The 21,358-nt window shown below is 37.2% G+C and overlaps 1 protein-coding gene across 4 annotated transcripts in view; it reads right to left on the reverse strand.

Moving 5' to 3' along the window:
- Positions 1–21,358, reverse strand: part of LOC127813129 (lysine-specific demethylase JMJ17) — a 45,394-nt gene that overhangs the window by 20,995 nt on the left and 3,041 nt on the right. For all 4 annotated transcript variants that reach the window (XM_052353908.1, XM_052353907.1, XM_052353906.1 and 1 more), the window contains exons 2-16: positions 19,215–19,272; positions 17,174–17,296; positions 11,782–11,839; positions 11,543–11,679; positions 10,899–11,057; positions 10,707–10,793; positions 10,014–10,196; positions 3,393–3,545; positions 3,106–3,297; positions 2,942–3,013; positions 2,676–2,771; positions 1,560–1,646; positions 1,353–1,469; positions 1,027–1,234; positions 854–918 (exon numbers count right to left, since the gene is read on the reverse strand). In XM_052353908.1, coding sequence (XP_052209868.1) covers positions 854–918; positions 1,027–1,234; positions 1,353–1,469; positions 1,560–1,646; positions 2,676–2,771; positions 2,942–3,013; positions 3,106–3,297; positions 3,393–3,545; positions 10,014–10,196; positions 10,707–10,793; positions 10,899–11,057; positions 11,543–11,679; positions 11,782–11,839; positions 17,174–17,296; positions 19,215–19,272 — 1,795 coding nt within the window. The remainder of the gene's footprint in view (positions 1–853; positions 919–1,026; positions 1,235–1,352; positions 1,470–1,559; positions 1,647–2,675; positions 2,772–2,941; positions 3,014–3,105; positions 3,298–3,392; positions 3,546–10,013; positions 10,197–10,706; positions 10,794–10,898; positions 11,058–11,542; positions 11,680–11,781; positions 11,840–17,173; positions 17,297–19,214; positions 19,273–21,358) is intronic.

The following is a 21,358-nucleotide window of genomic DNA, read 5'->3' on the forward strand; positions in this document are numbered from 1 at the left end:
AAGAAAGCCATAAAATGCTTCTTATCTCAACTAATGCAAGCGAACTAAGCTTTCCAGCAGAACCTCCTTCCTTGGCCATCCCTCTCTCCCTGCTTATACTCCCTGTGCTTGAACAAATGAGTTGAGGCTTATTCATATCACTCCAAGTAGCTAAAGCAGCTTGATGGGTGGCAGCTCCAACTGCTGCCACTTGGCCATAGCTTGGTGGCACTCCCTCATCTTAACACCTAGCCACCTACTTCAGCAATTAGAAACACCCCCAAAGCCTCCATATTGCAGAAGAGCTAGGGGCCTCACTAGTCCTACTTATAGTCTAATTACCTCATTACCTCTGAATCACCACCTTAACAAATCTCAACCAATTTCCACAAAATTTATGATTCTAGAATCCTCTCATTATGCCCTAAAACATAACCAAAATCCAGTTTAATATCCATCTACTTAATCCCCTAAAATCAAGCTGAAAGTCAGCTGCTTAGATTAATTCACCTACTTCAACAATTGATGTAACAGTTAAGACTTTCCTATTGACTGTCAGCTCCAGCAATACATTTCCCCAGATGATTGATCTGCGCAATCAACTCATGGTCAATGGTCAAATTTACCAATAGACAATGAGCCCCTATATCAACATATGGTCAACTGTTAGCTATCATAGGCCACTTCCTCCTCCTACAACTTATTTTCTTAAGTTTACAGTAGGTAGACTCCTGGTTCTCCTTTCATCCTTTGCAGCTTTCCTTCTGTCCTCAAGTCAAATACAAGGTATTACAAAAAGATCACCATACAAGATCAAAAATGTTTTAGAAATTCTGTGACAAAAAAATGTAAATATTAATAACACTTGTGTTACCTTGAGGGCCTTTACCCTGCAATGGGCTTTCTTCAACTCAATCTCAACATGAGACAACTCATCAACTGTAAGAAACATTAACCAAACATAAAGATCATGTAAAACCAAAAACAAAAAAGAGAAAAATATCAACCAAAAAGTAGAGTTTTGACAAAGAATAGCAGGGAGCAGACCTTGAATTTTCAACAATGCTCCATCTCTTTGAATGCAAGTCAACTCATTTACAACATTCACTTGATCCTCCCGTTCATGAATGTTTATTAAAACATCATTAAAATGAGAAATCCATGAGATGGCATCACTATGATATTGCCCCAAAAGTTTTAACTGTGGAATGTTAACAATGAAATCGCTGTATTCTTGAAGAAATGCCTCAAGTTTCTGCAAAATATATACACAAAAAAGGTTGGAAAAAAAAAAATCTATGCCATAAATGCTGATATTTTCACTTCCATTGATTTTCTCCAGGTACAAATTTAAATCATCAACAGGGAATAACCTTTAGATTTATGGGACCCTTCAACATTTCATTGCATCGAGCCACACATGATTCAACTTGCCTTATTAAGCCCAACAGCATTTTGACTTCAGGAAGCTGAACAGGAAGTTCCGAAATCTATAACAAAGAATAGCAGGAAATAAAAACCTGAGAGAAAAATATCAACGGAGTGACACAGCAACTACATGCAAAAGGAATCTAACTCACCTCTGACTGTAACTTGTAGAGCATGTTTGTTTCAATTGCAGCAGGTAATTTCTCTGAGATGCACTTTCTGACACTCTCTCTCCACACCTGAAGCACCCTCAACAATGAACTAAAATCAGGAAAAAGTAAGTAGAAAGGGAATAATAACACCGAAAGTACAGCAACTAGGATGCTACGAGCTTCAATTAGAACTACAAACATTTTTCCCTTAAGCGAATTTGCATAAAAATCACCTTATCTTGCATTTCTTCAGGGGATACAGAAAAATGGAAGAAAAAGGATCACCAAATTGCAAGGCAGCCAAATCACATATAACCAAAAGATAGAACAAAATCGTAGAATCAATTATTTACTTGGTGTTATTTTCCAAAAAAATGGTTCATGATGAAATTTCTCTTTAGAATGACTAGTAAAATGGTTTTTAGAGCTTCAAGTGGACAGAGCAGCTCACAAACAGCTCAAAGCTCAGCTTGATTAGGGCTTGTTCAAGCTCCTTGATTTAGTTAAACAAACAAGATTGAACTTGATTTTTATGCTCATTTATAAATGACAGAGCTTGAGCTTTAAGGTGCCTACTGCCTAGCTTGCTTCGGTTCATGAACAATCTCGTTTATGGGCTTGTTTGGAACATGTGTTATAATTGACAGTTTTTTTGCCATGTTATTTAAATGATTCTAGATTTAAAAATATATTGATATACGGTTGTATTATATGTTCTACAAAAACGAGCTTGAGATCAAGCTTATAATAGCTTTTAGAATTAGAACTTAAGGAAAGGCTTGTATGAAATAGCTCAAAACTCTTGTGAAACTCATATAATATAAATGAGCTGAGCTCGAGCTCGACAAGCTTCTAAATAAACAAGCTCAAGCCTCATTTTTGAGTTTGACACAAGCTCAGGCTCAAGCTCAAGCTCAAGCCCAAGCTTGATAAAGTTCTAAACAAACAAGCCTGGGCCTTTATGGGCTCAGTTTGGCTCATTTGCAGCCCTACTGGTTTTAATCAAGTCGAGAGTGTGAAATCTAATCAGTAAGGATGAGCACAAATCATAACCAAAAATTGTTCTGATGAAAAGATTATACAGCCAAACCATTATAAAATATTAAAGCAATATACCTTTGCAGAAGATAACCTCTCTGATAATTTTTCACTTTCACTGATGTATATTGGTGAGTCACAAACCCTGGTGTACAAGATTTCTAAATCTGCAGTCTGAAGAAATATAACCAAATATTATAACAGAACTAAGAAAACAAAAGGGAATGGACAAACAGAAAAATAGAAAAGGAGAAAACCCAAATAATCATTTCTGCTTGAGAAAAATTAGTTATTCACAATTTCTATGTTCAAAAAAGGAGCACCAAGCACAAGAAATTATTTACAGAAACACTTGAGGATGTTGAGAGGGCAGAATTAATTTCTCGACACAACACTCTAGCTTCTACTTCATAATCCTGCACATAAAGGTCAAATGTCTGTAAGAGCCAGATTGGCAAATGATGTATGTTGATATAAAAAATGGTAAGCACTTATTAATTGTCTCAACCTTCAGTTTAAGAATTGCAGGCTCATTACAAGGTGCTGGATCAAAAGTGAGTAAATTTGTAACATGCTCCAGTTTCACTTTTTCAGTATCATGTCTGTGATCACATGACAACTTTTCAACTTTAGAAAGGCAATCCCTAACATCTTCAGCCCATTTTTGACCCTTAACCAAGTTTTTTGTCATTTCTCGCACCTACATTCACAAGTAGGAGGGAAATATTACATTAAGGAACCATAACTATTAAGAACATATACAAACTGGAATATTAAGAGAAATCTTCAACCCACCGGATCCATTTCTGAACCAGCCCAAAGAAATTGCTCAGCTTCCTTCAATGCTTTCAAATAAGATTCCCTGGAATATGGAATCTGAAGAATCTTACGAGAGCTCAGAAACCATTTTTTTGCAAGCTGACCCAGAGTGACATGGCCACCTTTTACCTAAACATTAAAAAGTCAAAGCGCATAATAGTTGTACAACACCACCCAGTAATGAAATAGTTTACCACTTACTATAGGCCACTATAACTTCATATAACAGACAAGAAACTACAGTAAGAAATTCAAATCACACGGAAATTCACTTTCAATTGTACAGTTTAATCAAAAAAATTGTAAGAACACCACCTTCACCACCATCCCATCCCTTCTTTTTCTTCCCAAAACAATTAGATCCTTAAGCAAAATATTTCTTACACAATTGAAATATCAAATAGAAAGGTGCAACTAGTAAAGGCTAAAGCCCCAGTCAATTGGATCCCAATTCCCAACCCAACGTAATCCTAAAATTTGGCAACAAGCAATAGATGTGGTATGGTTCAGGTCAGAATATGTTTGAGCAATAGGTAATGTCACAACTCCAATGTGACAATGAGAACCACCTTCTAATTCGGTGTGAATTAGAGAGTGCAGTAGGGATTATGAAGAAGAAGAAGAAGGTAAAGAGAGATTGGAATTAGAGGGAGAGAAGAGAAAACAGAGAGAGAGAGATGAAAACAGAGAGAAAAGATAGGATTTCTTCTGGATTTTCACATGCCTCTACAAGCAGATTCTAGAGGATATTTATACCTCTAGCCTGGGTGCTGCCACAGCAGATTCTCACCCCAATAATAAACTATTTTGTCTTTTTCCCAAGCATCTTTACACATGGCCTCCCCTATAGAATATCTCTAACAACACCCCCCCCCCCCCCCGGGCTGTAATATCCAAACCAACACAAATACATAAAGTAAATAAAGACATGACAACATAACATAAAGGAAATGAATAAGAAGACAGTGAAAATTGTAAGTGGGCAACGAGAGAATAAAAAAATATTTTCTCTTGATAAGGATCATATTCATTTGTTGTTCCCTATCCAATTATTGGATAATAATAGAAAGCTATTGTGAAGTGTTGGAGGTTTCTTCTAAATTGTCAACACCCTCCCGTGACAAAGCAACAACACCCCCCCCCCCCCCCCCCCCCAAAAAAAAAAAAAAAAACTAAAAAAGAAACAAGCCCGTGCAGCATATCCTCACCCCTCTCCAGTGAAAAAGACAGGATATTTGCACTAGAACACCAAATTATCCAACCAAAACTGCAGTATTCATGACACACCTGGAACTCAATAACCATAAAATTTATCCCATACTTGCAAAATATGGTTAATACCCCTCCCCAGCTCAACTCAGTGTGTGTGTGTGTGTGTGAGGGTGTTCCATTCTTCCCTGAAACCCAATGTTAAGATTAGGAGCACTTTTGTTTACTCAATCAATACTTTATATTGCCAATTCTCTCACACTCCTCACCCGAAAACCAAACAACAGAAATTTGAAAAACTGTAATTGAAAATAGTAAGATAATAAGGACAGAGACAACCAAATCACAAGAAGAGACAAGGATTTATCCTGGTTCAGATTGCAGTAAGCAATCCAACATCAGCCTTGGTCCGAGAGCAATCCACTAGAATTCCAATCGAGAATCAATACAAAAGAAACCCACAGAAACCCTCTCCTCTCTCTATCACACGAGTATACTGCCTTCAACCCAAGATTACAAAGAACTTCCTTTCTTCAAGCCTTTCCTCTCATAGCAATTCTCGTATTCAGAAAGAGTAGAAATCAAATGATCAGAATGAATCATTCCAGTCCACCTATCTTTCTATTTATAGTGGGTTGGGCAGGAATTACAAGGCCTTTTATTTTAGCCTACACAAAGACTAAACTAACCCTTATAATAAAACACCTAAGCTAGCTTCTCCCTAACTTAGAATTTTCAACCGCTTCCATTCATTCGAGGGTCTTCTGATCTCTTAATCTTCTAGACAGATTTCTCAATGCAAAACATCAACACCCAAAGTTATCTCTCTTGGAAGCAAACATTACAAAGATAGGCTCTGTTTTGAATAGGCTAAGGTTTCTAATCCTCAAGGACTGCTTCCACAGAGAGGTACTCCCCCAACTAACAAGACATTAGTTAGAGAAAACAGGACGAAATATACCATCGCTTGTGAAACCCGAAACCACTCCAAAACTTCTAGTCCCTATTGACCATAGAAGCAGTATGGACTAGAGACTACTCTTAATGAGTCACCCTATCCATTCAAAACATATTGCCTCTTCCAAAAGGCCATCTCAAATATCTTGACTCTCTAATCAGGCATTGCTCAAAAAAGGAAGCCCCTAGGGAACTACAAAAGTACATAACCAATCCTATAGCCTAGAGAACTCAAATTCTACATTCATTGAAGCAAAAATGATTGAACTCTTGACCAAATCAATTCATGGATTAGATACACCCACCAGCAAAAATACAAACATCAATATTCTGAATATTTTTACTAGATCCAGGCCATTGCGCATCACTAGCTCCACTAGATGGTGTCACTACCAGGTTCATAGAGATAAATTCAAGTTCTTAAGAGGCTCAATAGCTTAGATATTGAAATAGAGAGAAAAATGAGTGAGAACAAATGCAAACTTGTTAGAGCAACCAAAAGGGAATAATAGCTCAGTGAATGGATGATTACAAGCAAGAAAAGTACACTTGGGAGGAGGGATTGATTAAACAAGTCACTGGCGAGGAGTGGGACAACTCAGCCCATCCCCATTGCCATCTTTCGATCGTGCCTAAATTTAGAGCAAAATCTTATGGGAGGGAATTCTATTAGTAAGTAATGCAACCTGCAACCCATTTCCATCTATAGCTTTGAGTAAAATCTCATGGGAAGGGAGTTTTGTTAAATGTAAGAACAACATAGTGTCTGAATGCCAAAAAGATATCTAGCACAATTCAAAATGAAATATTTCAAAGCAAACTTTAAAAGGGGGAGACTAATAACATCTACTTTATGTCATTATAATCCAAACTACATACAGAGTGCAACAGCACACATACAAACTAGATACGATTGTTAAGTGTAATTAAAAAGGTTTCCCTTTTGTTATACATATTTCTCGCACCACTTTTTATGGGCTAGACTCAGTCCAATATGCCGGCCCAATCTCCCGAGGCTCAACAGGCCCAAAGCCAAGCTCGTCAAAGCAAGCTCACGCATCACTAAAACCCGAGCTCAGGTCGCGAATCCAAGCAAGCTCCCAGCAAAGCTTCCAGCGAGCTCTCGACGATATACCCAATAAGCTCTCAGCGATTCCTCTAGCTCGCTGACCAACAGTTTAGCTCGTCGGTTAAACTATTCAGCTCGCATAACAACATTACTGCTGAATAACCAGAGGCAGGGACCCACTCACTTTATCTGAGGCAAGCCGAATCCCTCGTAATGAGGATCCCACTCCCAGTTTTATGCAGATGATAAGGACAGTTTGTCCCCCATCATATCATCTTTATACTTTTATATCTTATGCATTTGTAAACACCCCTCACTTTAAATAGGGGTCAAAAATACCATTGTAAGGGGGACGCAACCATAATAACACATTGTTACTCTGCCAAAATACCCAAAGGACAGTTGTGGAATAGGCATCCTTCTAGCCGAACCATGTAAAAATTCCTTGTGTCCTTTCTATTTTGTTCTTCCTCCTTGCATTTGGGCTTATTTACCTCATTGCGAGCCTACGAATCATGGTCGGCTAAATTTGAACGTCGACATTTTGGCTGATGCTGATCCCACATTTTGGCTCAATCCCACATCAGTTGCCCAAAGGGCAACCAATGAGCTTATAAGTGTGGTGGGGCTCTTGTCCTTTAAGAGGGTGAAAGCTGATCCGTGGCTGTAGGCTAATGCTGATGCTTTGCATCAACATTTGGCGTCGTCTGTGGAACCCCTGGGCCAGAGGCCTTGGCCGAACCACCCTCTGTCACCCCCGAGATGGTCCGTGCCCAAGAGCGCCACCACACTCAGGGGGGGAGGCTCTGGTGGTGGTGCTGTAGCACCGGGTTCAATCCCACATCGGTTGCCCAAAGAGCAACCACTGAGTTTATAAGTGCGGTGGGGCTCTTGTCCTTTTGAAGGCGAGAGCTGATCCGTGGCTGTAGGTTGATGCTGATACTTTACATCAACATTTGGCGTCGTCTGTGGGAACCCCTAGGCCAAAGGCCTTGGCCGAACCACCCTCTGTCACCCCCGAGATGGTCCGCGCCCAAGAGCGCCACCACACTTAGGGGGGAGGCTCTGGTGGTGGTGCTGTAGCACCGGGTTCAATCCCACATCAGTTGTCCAGAGGGCAACCACTAAGCTTATAAGTGCAGTGGGGCTCTTGTCCTTTTGAGGGCGAGAGCTGATCCGTGGTTGTAAGCTGATGTTGATGCTTTGCATCAACATTTGGCGTCGTTTGTGGGAACCCCTGGGCCAAAGGCCTTGGCCAAACCACCCTCTGCCACCCCTGAGATGGTCGTGCCCAAGAGCGCCACCACACTTAGGAGGGGAAGCTCTGGTGGTGGTGTTGTAGCACCGGGTTCAATCCCACATCGGTTGCCCAGAGGACAACCACTGAGCTTATAAGTGCGATGGGGCTCTTTTCCTTTAAGAGGGCAAGAGTTGATCCGTGGTTGTAGGCTAATGCTTTGCATCAACACCTTCTTTCACTTATCTCTTGTTATTCACATTACTCATGCCATTTTGGGATATATACTTGTATACAGGATTAGACACTCCATAAGACTGGAAATCACAATTAAGACGGTTTGGAGATGTGAGAAGAAGTTCAATTGAAACTCCAATAAGGGGAGTGGATGAAATGGACGAAATTTGTAGCAAAAGAGGGAAAGGAAGACCAAATAAATTATAAAACTCTGTGGGAAACTCTTAGATATAACGGCCTCACAAAGGACATACCATGGATAGAGATGGAAGGAGGTTTAGAATTCATGTAGTCAATCCTACCTAGTAGGATTAAGGCTTGGGATTTTTGTTGTTGTTGAACTTTCTTAGAGGACTTAACTATCTTAGACAGAAGATGATGGTCCTTATTTGACTCAAGTCAAAAGGATCCTAGTAGAATTTGTATTAGTTTAGTTGTTAAGTCTCAGAAGAGGGATTTGAATATAGTTGAGAAATAATCCTGTATCTTATATTTTATGAATTTAAAATATGTATCGGTAACTAACTCTTAGATTTAGTACCAACAGTGCTTTATTTCTTTTCTAATTGCATTTAAGTCCCTGGCTTTGTAACCGCCTCTATCACTTATAAATAGAGGCAGGTAGGTTCTCAGGGAATATGATTTTCAGCATTCATTCAGTTTCTATTGTGTGCGGGTTTTAGAGAATTGAGAGAGAGCATATGCTCGGTCCTTGTATTCTCGAGAGATAGGCTGTTGTTCATAGTCTAAGTGTGTGCAAGGGAAGGAGTGCTGCAATCTTGATTGTGTTTCTAGTGGGCTCTCTCAAAGGCTTCGGCAGTCTGGACGTAGGGCATTTCATGCCTGAACTAGGATAAGTTCTTGCCTCTTTTACTGTTCTGTTATTGCTTTGATTTGTTCTGTTTTCTATTACTCTATTTCTATTCCTATCGGATGAGGGTTGGGTGTGAGAGGGTGGTTATTCTTGTGAGGAAACCGGTCCTAGATTCAACATATCCTTTCTATGGACACTGAAAGGATTTTAACATTTGGGATAGTGGTTCTATATCAAATCAGACTAATCGCATTTGAGGTGCATAAAAATAAGGAATCGGATTAAAATCTTGTATTTGTCTAGCTTCCAGCTGAACATCTGAGCCATACGAAGGAAGAATAAATTTAGAGCCAAACAAACTATCAGATTCTGTTCTTTCTTTCATTATATTCAAAATAAACAATAAAAAGTAAATTCCTGAACAACTCAATCCAAGGTATATAGCTTCCATTTGAGCATCTGACCCATGACAATTAAGAGACAAATATGGTCCTAAATAAATAAACAGGTTCTCTTCTTTCTTGAAGTAGATTGTTGGTACATAAAACACTATTACTTTCCATCCTATCTATCTTTTAGACAATCTGGTCCATGAAAACTTCAAAAGTGAAGGTTCAGTAATACTAGAAAGATGGCAACAAACAGGAGCAGAATTGGGACCAAGCATAAACATATAGAAAACAAGGTTTCAAAATTGCCTGCTTGATCTGATATGAAACATGAAAACCCCAAACATTAACTTCAAAATGAAGGTTTTCCCAGAGGAGAAAGATGGGAACTAGAAGGATCAAGTCAAGTCTGAGAGCACAGAGAAAGAGAACAAGGTTTCAAAAATTTAGTCCAGAAACAACTTTACAGAATCACATGTAAAATTAATAGGAAATAAAAAAATATATTCTTAATTCAAACAGAGCTAGCAGATGCAAAAGGCATCCAAACATTCCAGTATAGGTCGGGCAAAGTGCATGTGTGGCCCTAATAAATTGCAAACAAACAACTCAAGAACTTCCTAAAGCAGAATTATGTCTAACAAGAAATTCCCATTAATATAATAGGGAAAAATTATGTAAATACCTTTTTTGTCAAAGCACCCATTCCATCGAAAGAAAGAGTTTGCCTTCTCAAATTTCTAACTTGCTCTGTTTCCCCAGAAATATGTTTATCAGTCATTATTACCAAATCCTTCAAATCTGTAAGTGTATGACGATAAAGAAGCCGATGTTTGTTGGGCTTGCATTCACAAAGGTGCTCCCAATGCTGCATAACAAGCAAACATAATCTGTAAGCCCTGATATGAACTTTTGGACCAAATCTTTATGTTTACAGAGGTGCTTCCAGTGCATCATAGATTCATAATAAGCAAACATGGTTAGAAAGTTCCCAGAAGAATTTTCTGACCAAATCTTCATGTTTCAACATGAAATAAATTGACCTACTCTGGAGTTCCACTGTTGCGCATAAAACTAAAGAAGAAAAATATAATAGGGGCATAAGATAGGAAATATGGGGATGATGAATAATAAATTATTTTCCCAGAACCAAAAGCAAAAGTATGCTATCAATCAATAAGGCAATAATCAAGGAGAAAAGACAATGTTAAATTTTTTCTTTTTTCTTTTTTTGTTAGAAGAAATAATCACCAAATGTCGCCCAGCCTTGGATTCAGGGGCAAACAAAAAAAAAAAGAATAAAATAGATTTGGTAGCAATTAAAAACGGTAAGGACAACTGTGTGAATAATTTGCCAAGAACTTAAAAGATCATTTACCTCCAGACAAACAAAAGCAGATGGCCTACAGCGGCAAACAACAGCAGAAAGATACAGATATTGTTGGCATATGATGCATGTAGGATCCTTAAAATGAGGAGACACACATCAGTAGGGGCTATAATCTCAGTCATAATCTCAATAACAATAAAATGTCAAAATCAAATAACAGTAGCACAATTCAGGAAATACCTCTTCAGTACCCACATATTCAGGGTGATTTCTTGGTTTCATCAAAGATGAATTAACAATGCCATTTTTCCAAAGAGTCTCCCTACAAGATTTCTCTTTATCATATATTCTTTGCAGTTCTTTTTTTATGTAAGGTGATGCTTTGCTATCAAAGTCACTCTGCAAAATATAACAGGAATGAAGGGATGAAATCAACTGTCAGCGGTTTTTACAACAAGAACCAGCATAAAAAAGAATCACATGGTGGATTTTGTAGCACACCAAATGGATACCAATTGACCTAACAGATCAAGGTAATAGCGCTGAAAACTACCAACTAAACATGTGAATGGTTATCTTAATTATGCTCTAGCACTGTTTATGGTAGATGATAGTATTGAAAACCCAAAAGGCTAAACTAGATACATAGAAGAGCCTGTGTAACTTACAATAATCTGTATGATGTTTGCATTATAAGGTTTTTAATAGTTCTCTTTTTTTTTTTCCTTGGAGTTGGGGGACGGGGGAGTTTGATATCCATGGACAGAACTTCACAGGGTCAGATTTAACTTGCTTTTATCATAGGCCTTGTATAATATATAAGTTTTCATCTTAAGAGATTTTTTCTTTAAGAAGAAATTTGAATAACTAAACAAACTTATGACCTTGACAACCACACAAAGAAGCTCATCATGAGATAAAACAGCAGCTTTATGATACAGCCGGTATAGTTCTGCTCCAGATCCACCATGTGGAAGCCAATCAGCAGGAGCAAAATTGACTGCCTCAGCACAATTTAGGCCTGCAAAGACAATATAAAATATCAGCTCAGAAGAATACACCCGACATAAGATGGATTATATAGTAGACTAGTCCTAAAACTCCTTGGTAAATTGCCACTCACCAAAATTAAAACCTCCATGGTAAGATCTGGGAAAAGTGATCACAAAGCTCCCAGGCTCCTGGAATCAAGTTAGCAAGTCATAAATTATTGACCAGAAAACCGAAGAAGTATACAAAATTTCCTTTAAAATATCCAATAACATATAAATAGTGGTTTTAAGAAGTCATCTCCACCATACAATTGGAATTTGATTGGCAATAACTATAGTTCCAATTCTAGAGCTAAAGAGATAATCCAGACACCAAAAAGATAACTGGTTCTGAGTTCTAGATATAATTAGGGTGACAAATGTTTAACAAAGACAAGAAAAGTTACAAAAAAAGGACAGAAAGAAAGTTCATATCTCTACTGCCATAATCTATAAAAAAATGAATCCATCAGACAGGAGCAATGGTTTTTCCCAGAATAACCACATTCACCATGTCAGATGAATGTTTGAAAAGAAATTGTTAAGAAATAAAAGCAAACTTTATACACACTGAAAATAAAATTTAGCTCTTCTCTATAGTTGCTCGTATTTTGATTGCCTTACAGCTACCACAAGCTTGAGACTGCATCATTACCACGAGCTACACAACATTACAAGCAACAACAAACACAGGGTCTCAGTCACAAAATTACACTTTTACATACATATATAGATGGAGACAACTGGATGGATTTGGGTGGACAGGAATGAAATGCAATCCAGGGTCTCAATGCATACAAACAGCCATAACAATAATCCCAAACCTTAATCCCACTACACAAGGTCAGCAACATGATTCTAGCTTTTCAACAAGGTCAGCAACATGATTCTAGCTTTTCAACAAGGTCAGCAACATGATTCTAGCTTTTCAACCATCTCATCCATGACCACATCTTTTGTAAGGCCATTATACCCTATGTCATGTTTAAGGATTTCTCACCAACTTTTTTTTTTTTTGGGGGGGTGTGGGGGGGGGGGGGTTTGTTGTCTTTTCCTATATGTTTTGCTACAAACATCTTCCATTCCATAAACTCACCTCATAGATATGTCTATTGGTCCTCTTCTCACGTGTCAAGACCATCTTAATTGGCATGCACCCAGCCAGAAATAGAGAAAATGATAAAATAAATATCAGTCGCTTGAATTTCAACATGCAATCATCCTTAATCAAAAAGATAAACCAAGGTCTTCTCGAAATCTGCTAAAAACATGGCTTCAATTGCAGTGATAGAAAACCAAGGTCATCGCTAAATCTGCAAGAGTGTAGCTTCATAGCTCATGAGAGAGCTTCCTCCATTGCCACCCATAAGCTCAACACATCTAGCTTCACTCTAGCTAACTTCTGTCTGTTTTCTTTCAGTGGCATGAGTGGGATAGAAAAAATGGCCTACTTCTTCAATGTATGAAGGCCTCCCACTTGCATCTCTTTTTTCATTAAAGTCATGCAATAGTTGAACTGCCCCAACCAAAAAGAGGTCTGTTTTTCAAAACAAACTGAACTGAGCCAGCAGCAGGTTCCCAGTTTTCCAGTCAAACTGGCTGGTCCATTGCCATCCAGCCTTGATAAAATTGCTTTCAAAGATTCAACAAATGTTTTCAAAATTAAAATTGATTGTTCTCAGCCATTTAGTTTCTTTCCTAAGCCCCAGTTGACTTTAACAACCGACTGCCATATTGACAGTTAAGGATTTCCAGTACTAGTTCCAGCAACCAATCTTGCAATGGACTGTTCGATGGAACTGTCAACTAATCCTGGTTACTGGTTACTGGTTCCAACAGTCAACCTTCAATCGATTGTCTGGGAACCCAGTCGAATCATTTGTCATGATTTAGGCTAGTCATTTTTATTTTTATTTTTGCAAATTGTATTTAGTCTGCAAAAGAGTAAGTTATTTACAGATTATTGACAGCTGTGTGGTGTTTAGGAGCAGTTACCTCTAGTGGAGGATTGAAAACTGCCCTGTAAAAGGTGTGGATAGCTTATATATAAAGCTGTACACCTCTTGGCCAATTTTATGTTTTTGGATGAATTAAAAAGTATTCCTTCTCTTTGCAATTCTCCCTTCTTCCTCTCAAATCTCTCTATTCCCCCCCCCCCCTCTCTCAGTTTCTCTCTATTTCTCCCTACTTCCTGCCTATTTCTCCTTCATCTTTCTCTATTTTCCTCCCTCATTCTATCTGATCCCCCATCTCTCTCTATTTCTCCTATTCTCTCAATTCTGTTTTCAAGAAAATCACAAGTCAGGCTTGGGTTCCTGACATCATTTTGGTCACCAGTTCCAACAGTCAGCTGTTTAGAAAGCCAGTAGGCCTATTTTGGTCATCAGTTCCAACAGTTGATGATGCAGTCAATTTTGTGAAGAACTAATTGACCCAATCTGCTTGCAATCTTTGGGAATTGATTTGCAGTCAACTGTCTGCATATCACAGTTAATGTTCTAGAGGACCCCCAGGTGCATCACAAGTACAGTCAAACCAAAAATGGTCACCAGAATTGGTAAATTGATATTCAAATTCAGTCGAGGTAAATTGGTCGCCGGAATTGACAGTTGATTGTGAGATGTTTCAGTTGACCTTACAGGTAAAGGTTGCTTCATTTAGGCTTCAGCAGTTGAGGTTGTTGAGTTTGGCTTGAATTTGGATTTAGATGGCCCAACACAGAGTATGATAAAAATAGGCTTTTTATAATCAATCCAAAACTCAGAAAGTTCACCTATGATATGTAACTTATCTTATTATCTCCATAAATAGTCACATATCTTATTATCAGATGGCAGCAGGGCACTCTAATCAGGGTGCGGGCAAGATTATGAGTTTGGGTGTATCAGGGTTATCAGGTTGAGTGTGAGTTAGTTTCTCTCTTTTGTAAACCTGTTATTTAAATAGTAAATTGTGTTCCTTCTTAGCAAGTGGATCTAAGCAATTTGTTGAACCACGTTAAATTTGTGGACGTCTAATTTTGATCCTACGTGGGTGTGACAATTTATTTTTGTGTTTGATTATTCCATTATTGAAAAATTATTCTTACTTCAATAATTTTTCAAGTAAGCATTCTAGCCATTATAGCCCAATAGTCGGCTGTTGGATTGGACAGTTGGCTGCCAGGTTGACTTAAGCAAGCAATTCAAGAGGAAGCAAGAATGGAATCTTAGGGAAACCAAATGCCATCCTGGATAGGCCTCACCTTTGATAGGTGATTGGCCCTAATGCCATTTGTTAGGTAATCAGATTAGATAAGAGCTTCTTGTCATTGAATTGTAAAGTATCATTCATTGTTTTGAATATTTGTTAGTGAAACTTCAAAATTTTATTATTTGTCTCCAGTCAAAATGTGTAATATATGTATACATATATTCAAATTGTTGTGTAGTAGGGTTAGCCAAAAAAAAAAAAAGTGTTGTGTAGTAGGGCAGTAGAAAATTGACATTGTTGTGGTTCACTACCTAGAGGCTGATCAAATCTAGGAGGATTGCAACAAGTTCCTGAGGTGAACTTGTAAGGGAAAACCTCAGTGTTTTGGTAGCAGAATGAAAGAATGATTGTCCCTTCTAGTGGACATAGGTGCAATTGGCACGGAACCACTATAAATTCCCTTGTGTGTTGTTGTGTCTTGATTCATTATTTAATACTCCAGTTTACATACAACAAATTGAATAGACAAAAAGAAATTAAGATTATTAGAAAGTTTGTCATTGATTAAATTCACCCCGCTTGAGTCAAATGTTACAAACTAAGGTACCAACAATGGAAAAAAGGAAACACCCTTTTGGCTATGTTAATCTTTTCAAAAGGAAATTAAAAGTTTTAATGTTATTGAAAACAAGGTAGTTAAAATTGGGATTTTAAGCGGAATCGAAAAAGGGTTTATAAAATCAAATCTCAAAATCATAAGATTTTAGAGACAATTAAAAATACCCTTTAATTTTTGTAATATATGTTTATAATAACATAATTTTATAAAAAATGAATTAATATTATTTAATAACCTAATTATTACTTATTATAAATGAAATGCATGTACCTATTTCAAATTACTTCATCTATCAATTTCAAAAATACTAAATAATATGAAATTTCTAAATATTAAAGTCCATCATTTATCATTATTCATCCATCCATAATCAAAACTCCAAATATTAGTTCATATACTGTAAATTCTCATAAGTCATAATTTAATATTAATAAAAACAACAATTCTGATTTTGCGATTTTACCCCAATTCCGATTTTGCACGCGATTTGAATCATTTAGGGGGTCTCTGACGCATAAAATTTTAAAATCGTACGCACGAGTTGAATCGGGATTTTAACAACAATGATTGGAAATAAAAATAGACAACCAAAAAATAATTTTCTATTTTTCTTTTCAAAATTTTGAAAACAAAAGATCTACCAAACATCATGGAAGCGAGTTTAGAAAGTTGAGTTCCAAAGTTAAATTTAGTTGTCATTTTGGTTTTAAAGGCAAAGACCAATATAAAAACATAACAAAAACACTAGAGAGAAATCACATTTAACTTCAGTGACCACTTCTATGCAAAAACTGTGAGGACAGTTACACCTCAAAACTGAGAGTCAACCCCAACCACAGCAAGCTGCTAAAGATAACCTATTGCAGAAAATCAATTCTAGGGAGAATAATAGTTATGTCATTTCCCTTGGATATGATATCAATATATACACAAGACATCTACATGACGTAGGAGTCTAATCTAATCTACTTTACAAGATATTTATGCTATCTAAAATACAAATAATCTATCTCTAAAATTTAGGAGAATAATTAGAACTAGATAATCTTATCTTTATAAATCTTATCTCCTATAATTTAGGAGTCTTCAAGGCAGTCCTCTTTTGAATTCTTCTTTATCTTCCACACCTATTACTACCCCACCCTACACAGTTAATCAATCCCTATGGGAAATACGTTTGGACTCTATCACCATATAGTTGGCAGTGATAGATACAAGATTCAGTCAGTGTCATCGTGTGCTTGTCCCAGATAAGATATTAGAGCACAAAAGGAAGGCTTTGGAGGTAAGAACTTGAACGATTGATGCCTTTGCTAAACGCCTGCGTCAGCTATGGAAGAAGAATGATGACTTTATCTGAATGAAACTCCAAAAGTCTAGTTATCAAGGTTACACATAGAAGACTACCAAGATAAAGAGCAAATTTGAATGCACTTAAGAAAGAAGAAAGATTCAACTAAATCCCAATTTAGTTACACATTAATACAAGAAAATAAAAATTTAGTAAGTTCCATTTACATACATGTATAAGGTGCCTCTAGAATCAAACTGCAAATGAGAACTTTCCATCAAAAAACAAGTTCTTACTTGCAAGGCTATTTATTAGACAGAAAAAATTATTCATTAGGAAAGAAATGCTGCAATAGAAGATATGGAGTTTATGTGTTAAGAACCTGCAGTACACTATAAACTGGAACACCATTTTCTACTAGGACAGATGGATTCAGCATAGTTACAAGCTGAAAAAGCAAATCTGGTTGCGCATCAAATAAATCAGGAAGACTGTTCCGCATTACCTACAAAAAGAAATTAGATAACCATTCATGAGAACATTTTTATGATGACAAAAAAAAACAATACCACAAATTGTCTATGCAATTCTACATGCAGACAGTCCCAGACAGATTGACAAACAAATAGTAAAATCTAGGCAGATAAGCATAGATCAATAAACAGGGAAATTTACTCAACCCATGTTAACTAGAAACAAAACCATTTCCATACAGAGAAACAGTTCTTTTTTTCTGGCCATTCAGTAGCACCCTCTCTGTATCAAACCAAATATGATACTCTGAGAGAGAGAGAGAGTCACTAAAATTTTCTTTTTTCTTTCTCAAAAATTTCCCCCAGAAAATATTATTTTATAGAGAGAGAAACAAATAGAAAGAGACGGAAGGAGATTTTAGTTCCTTGTGACGATTCTAAGCAATTCCCTTTCAGTAGAAAATGGAGTAGTAGTTGGGACAAGAAAATGGAGTTAATAGGGTAAACAGGGTGAAACAATTTCAAGGTTTCAGGGTTTCCTCTGGAATAGTGACATAATACTGCCCTATGGCTGGGTTCTTCAGGAACTGGAATTGTACAAGTCATTTCTCTCTTCGATAGAGTGGGAAAGGAATTGTTTATCAATAATCATCCTCTTCTTGGTTTTGAGTTTGAACTCATAAAAAACCTCTGCCAGTGAGGTTAGCCATAGGCCCAAGGAACAATGTCTTTCACAAAAAGACACTACCTTTTTTCTGATTTGCACTCTTTTCCATGTGGTCCCACAAACCCCATATCCTTTTGAGCTGTCAGCAAGTGGATTAAAGCTTATACAAAAAGTATGAAGCAGGAGAGACAAACAAGATAGAAGCAGATTATGGAACAACTTAAAAAGCAGCTAACATCGGCTTTTGAATATTATAGAATCAAGATGTTCTGGTGGGTCTTTATGTTTCTCAAGCATCTAGTTATAGCTTGTCACAAAGCAAAAATATAGTTGAGTAACTGGTGGCTACGAAAGAATACGGACCTCCTCAGGGTCTGGACAATACCTCATGCAATGGGGTCTATTTCCTTGCTTTTCAGGAAGGCTACATTCCAAGGAAATGGGCTGGAGTTGGAGTGGAATGCCCATTTAATGCCTCATTCCTAGTCCCTTGTTTGACATGCTCATTACCATTTCCACATTTCCTTGGAAAGTTATCCCCTCTTTTACAAATTATACATTAATTTTCTAAATCCCAATGAAATACAGTATGAACCATGAATAGATGTCCAAATTATATAACCTAGCATCAAGTGCAAGCATTAGGAAATTCTACAACTGCGTCCAAAAAATTTCTAAATTGTATTATTGATAAGTAAAGTTAGAAAAGCATAGAGGTACCAAAGGCAAAGCCAAATCACAAAGAATAAACTAAACAAAAAGACAATGTCACTCAACATCTTAACACAATCATGTACGATATTAAACGGATCCACCATCACAAAGCAAATGACAAGCTGGATCACGCATTTCAAGAATTTTACACCTGGAAGAGGAAGTACCAACAATCTAGCAACTAGAAGTTGCCTACAAGCAACCACAAATTGGATTAAAATTTCAAGAATTTTATGATGTAAGATTTTTTCTTTTTATATCAAAACCACAGATATCCAAATCACCTTTACATTCCTTGATCCCAATTTGACTGTTAATTCCCTTCAGAGATGTAAACCCTAAAAGAACCAACAGACCATTTCATAAAAGATGGGATCTCCAATGGTTTCAAACCAATGAAAAGGCATCACTAGTGCACAAATGGAAAACATAAAAAAGAAATGGCATAACCATTTACTACAGGCAATTCAAAATACCAGTTTTTAAAGCATATCATAGTCAAATACTCAAAATAGGAATAAAACTCAAAAATAAAAACAAATACAACACTATATTCATTGATGAACTACCGTCTCAAAAGCACTGGCTTCGTTTCCAGGGACACTGTACCAACACTTTGGCTCTCCCCTGCAAGCATAACAGATGTGAGCAAAATTGTTTATGAAAAATAATAATAATAATAATAGAATTGTACTTCCCTGCCCTAAGAAGATAGCAAAATAGCCAGACACATAGACCAACAGAGACCAATTGAACAACCAAAAGGATTCATCTTTTGGCCATTGAGAGGGGTGAGTGTGTGCACATGCATACATGCGTGCATTTCTCTCATCAGAAACATAGCAGATATCCTTGAAGAGAGGTAACCGAACGATCATCTGTTATCCAAGAACAAATTTATTTCCCACCAATGGGCCAAATCATGTCTTTCACGTTAAGCATTGAGATTTTTCTCAAATCAAGGCTAATGGAAAACAGAGATGTCTGAGACTGGATAATCAAATTCCTGTTTTTAACTTAGTTCTTTTTTATAGGTAAAAGACATTTTGAATGAGTGCTAAAGGGGCAATCAACCAAGCACACATGGAGCATTCAAAGCACCCAACAGCACCTCCAAACAAAGAATAAATCTCCCCCAAAAACCAACAAAAGAAATAAAACGGGAAAATTCTCTCCAAAAAAAAAAAAATGATTGATTATGCATTACCTGCTTCAGTTCATACATCACTAACTCATTTTCTTCAAACATAGACACATCCCAATGTTTTAATATTCAACAACTTACACATAATGCATGATGCAGCAAATCCTTGAAATAAGTGATGTCAGAAAATAGCATTCTGGAATTAGAAAAGTCTAAGTAGTTCTGACTCCTGAGGAAGGTGCATCTTCCAGTGTGAGAAGTTTTTCTAAAGCTCTTTAGTGGGAGGACGAGACATGGAGGCTGGCCCTCCCTGAAGTGCATTTTAATCTTACTTCAGATGACCAAAAACTCGTAGACTGGAAGTGTTAGCGATTCTTTAAGAAAGGCCTCTTTACAAACAAGGAAGCGGTAGAGGCAATAAATTGCTTGAAAAGGGATAAACTCCAAGTACCAGTGGGTTCTTTTAGCAAGATTCACAATGTTTGAGGATTTTAATTAGCTGGTTCATTTTGAGAAATGTTGAAACTTCTTCCCCCCTCCCCCCCAAAAAAAAATCTAAACTAAACTCCAACCAAACCATTTCCCAAACTAGAACACACTCCACCACAATGGCACCCTTGAAGCCCAAAGAGTTAGAAAGAGCCGCTGGCTCAACCAGCGGTCTACAATGGAAACTGCCGCTGGCCAGCGGTCTCGTATGACTGACTGGGCCAGCAGTCTCCCATTAGGAAACGCTAAATGGGAACAGCAATTCCCATTTTCTTGGGAACAACTCCCTCAGCCAGAGGTTCTCTCCCCGCTCTTCTCACCCTAAGTGGTGTCTTCTGTTACATGTGACTTTGTGACATGATGGAGGAGTTTTATTTTGAGAAATAGTTTGATTGGAGTTTTAGTTTAGAAAAATTTTAATGAAGAGTCCTAATTTTGTAAAAAACTCACAATTTAGGATCAAAACTGATCCAATTGGGTCAGGATTTTACCGATTCCCAAAGAAAGTTTCCGTCAGTTACATTCTCACCCCTAGTTTGGAACTTTGGAGGATTTATTCTTTAACCTGACAAGTTTCTTGAATTAGAGAAAAATCTCCCAAGTTTCTGGAAATTCCAAAAACCCCAAAGTTTCTGAAAATAACAGAACACCCCTGAAGTTCCAAAAATGACGGAAAAGGCCCTTAAGCTTTTGAAAATAGCAGAAAGACCCTTAGGATGCCTTTAGGATAACTTTTACAAAATAAGAATTATATTGACACAGACTTAAAATGATTCAAGTTAAGGGGATATTGTGGAGCATAAGGACCAGGTGAGTGGTTATTCTAAGATATGAATTTCTTGAAAAGTTATTCCCATGCATGACTGTGAAATGTTTTTTACATGATATTGTATGCTCTCAATTGTTAATTAATATATTAAATGATGAATTGTGCAAACATGGAATGAAACAATGTTACATTGAAAAACATGAAAGATATTTAATGGTGATAGCATGTGGTAACGTGATATAATGGGACCATTGTGCTCAAGTGTAGGGAAAAAGAACAAGTGCATCCTTGGGACTCCACCAAGTACTTGC

The sequence above is a fragment of the Diospyros lotus genome, chromosome 11 (assembly GCF_014633365.1).
Source record: "Diospyros lotus cultivar Yz01 chromosome 11, ASM1463336v1, whole genome shotgun sequence".
NCBI lineage: Eukaryota > Viridiplantae > Streptophyta > Magnoliopsida > Ericales > Ebenaceae > Diospyros > Diospyros lotus.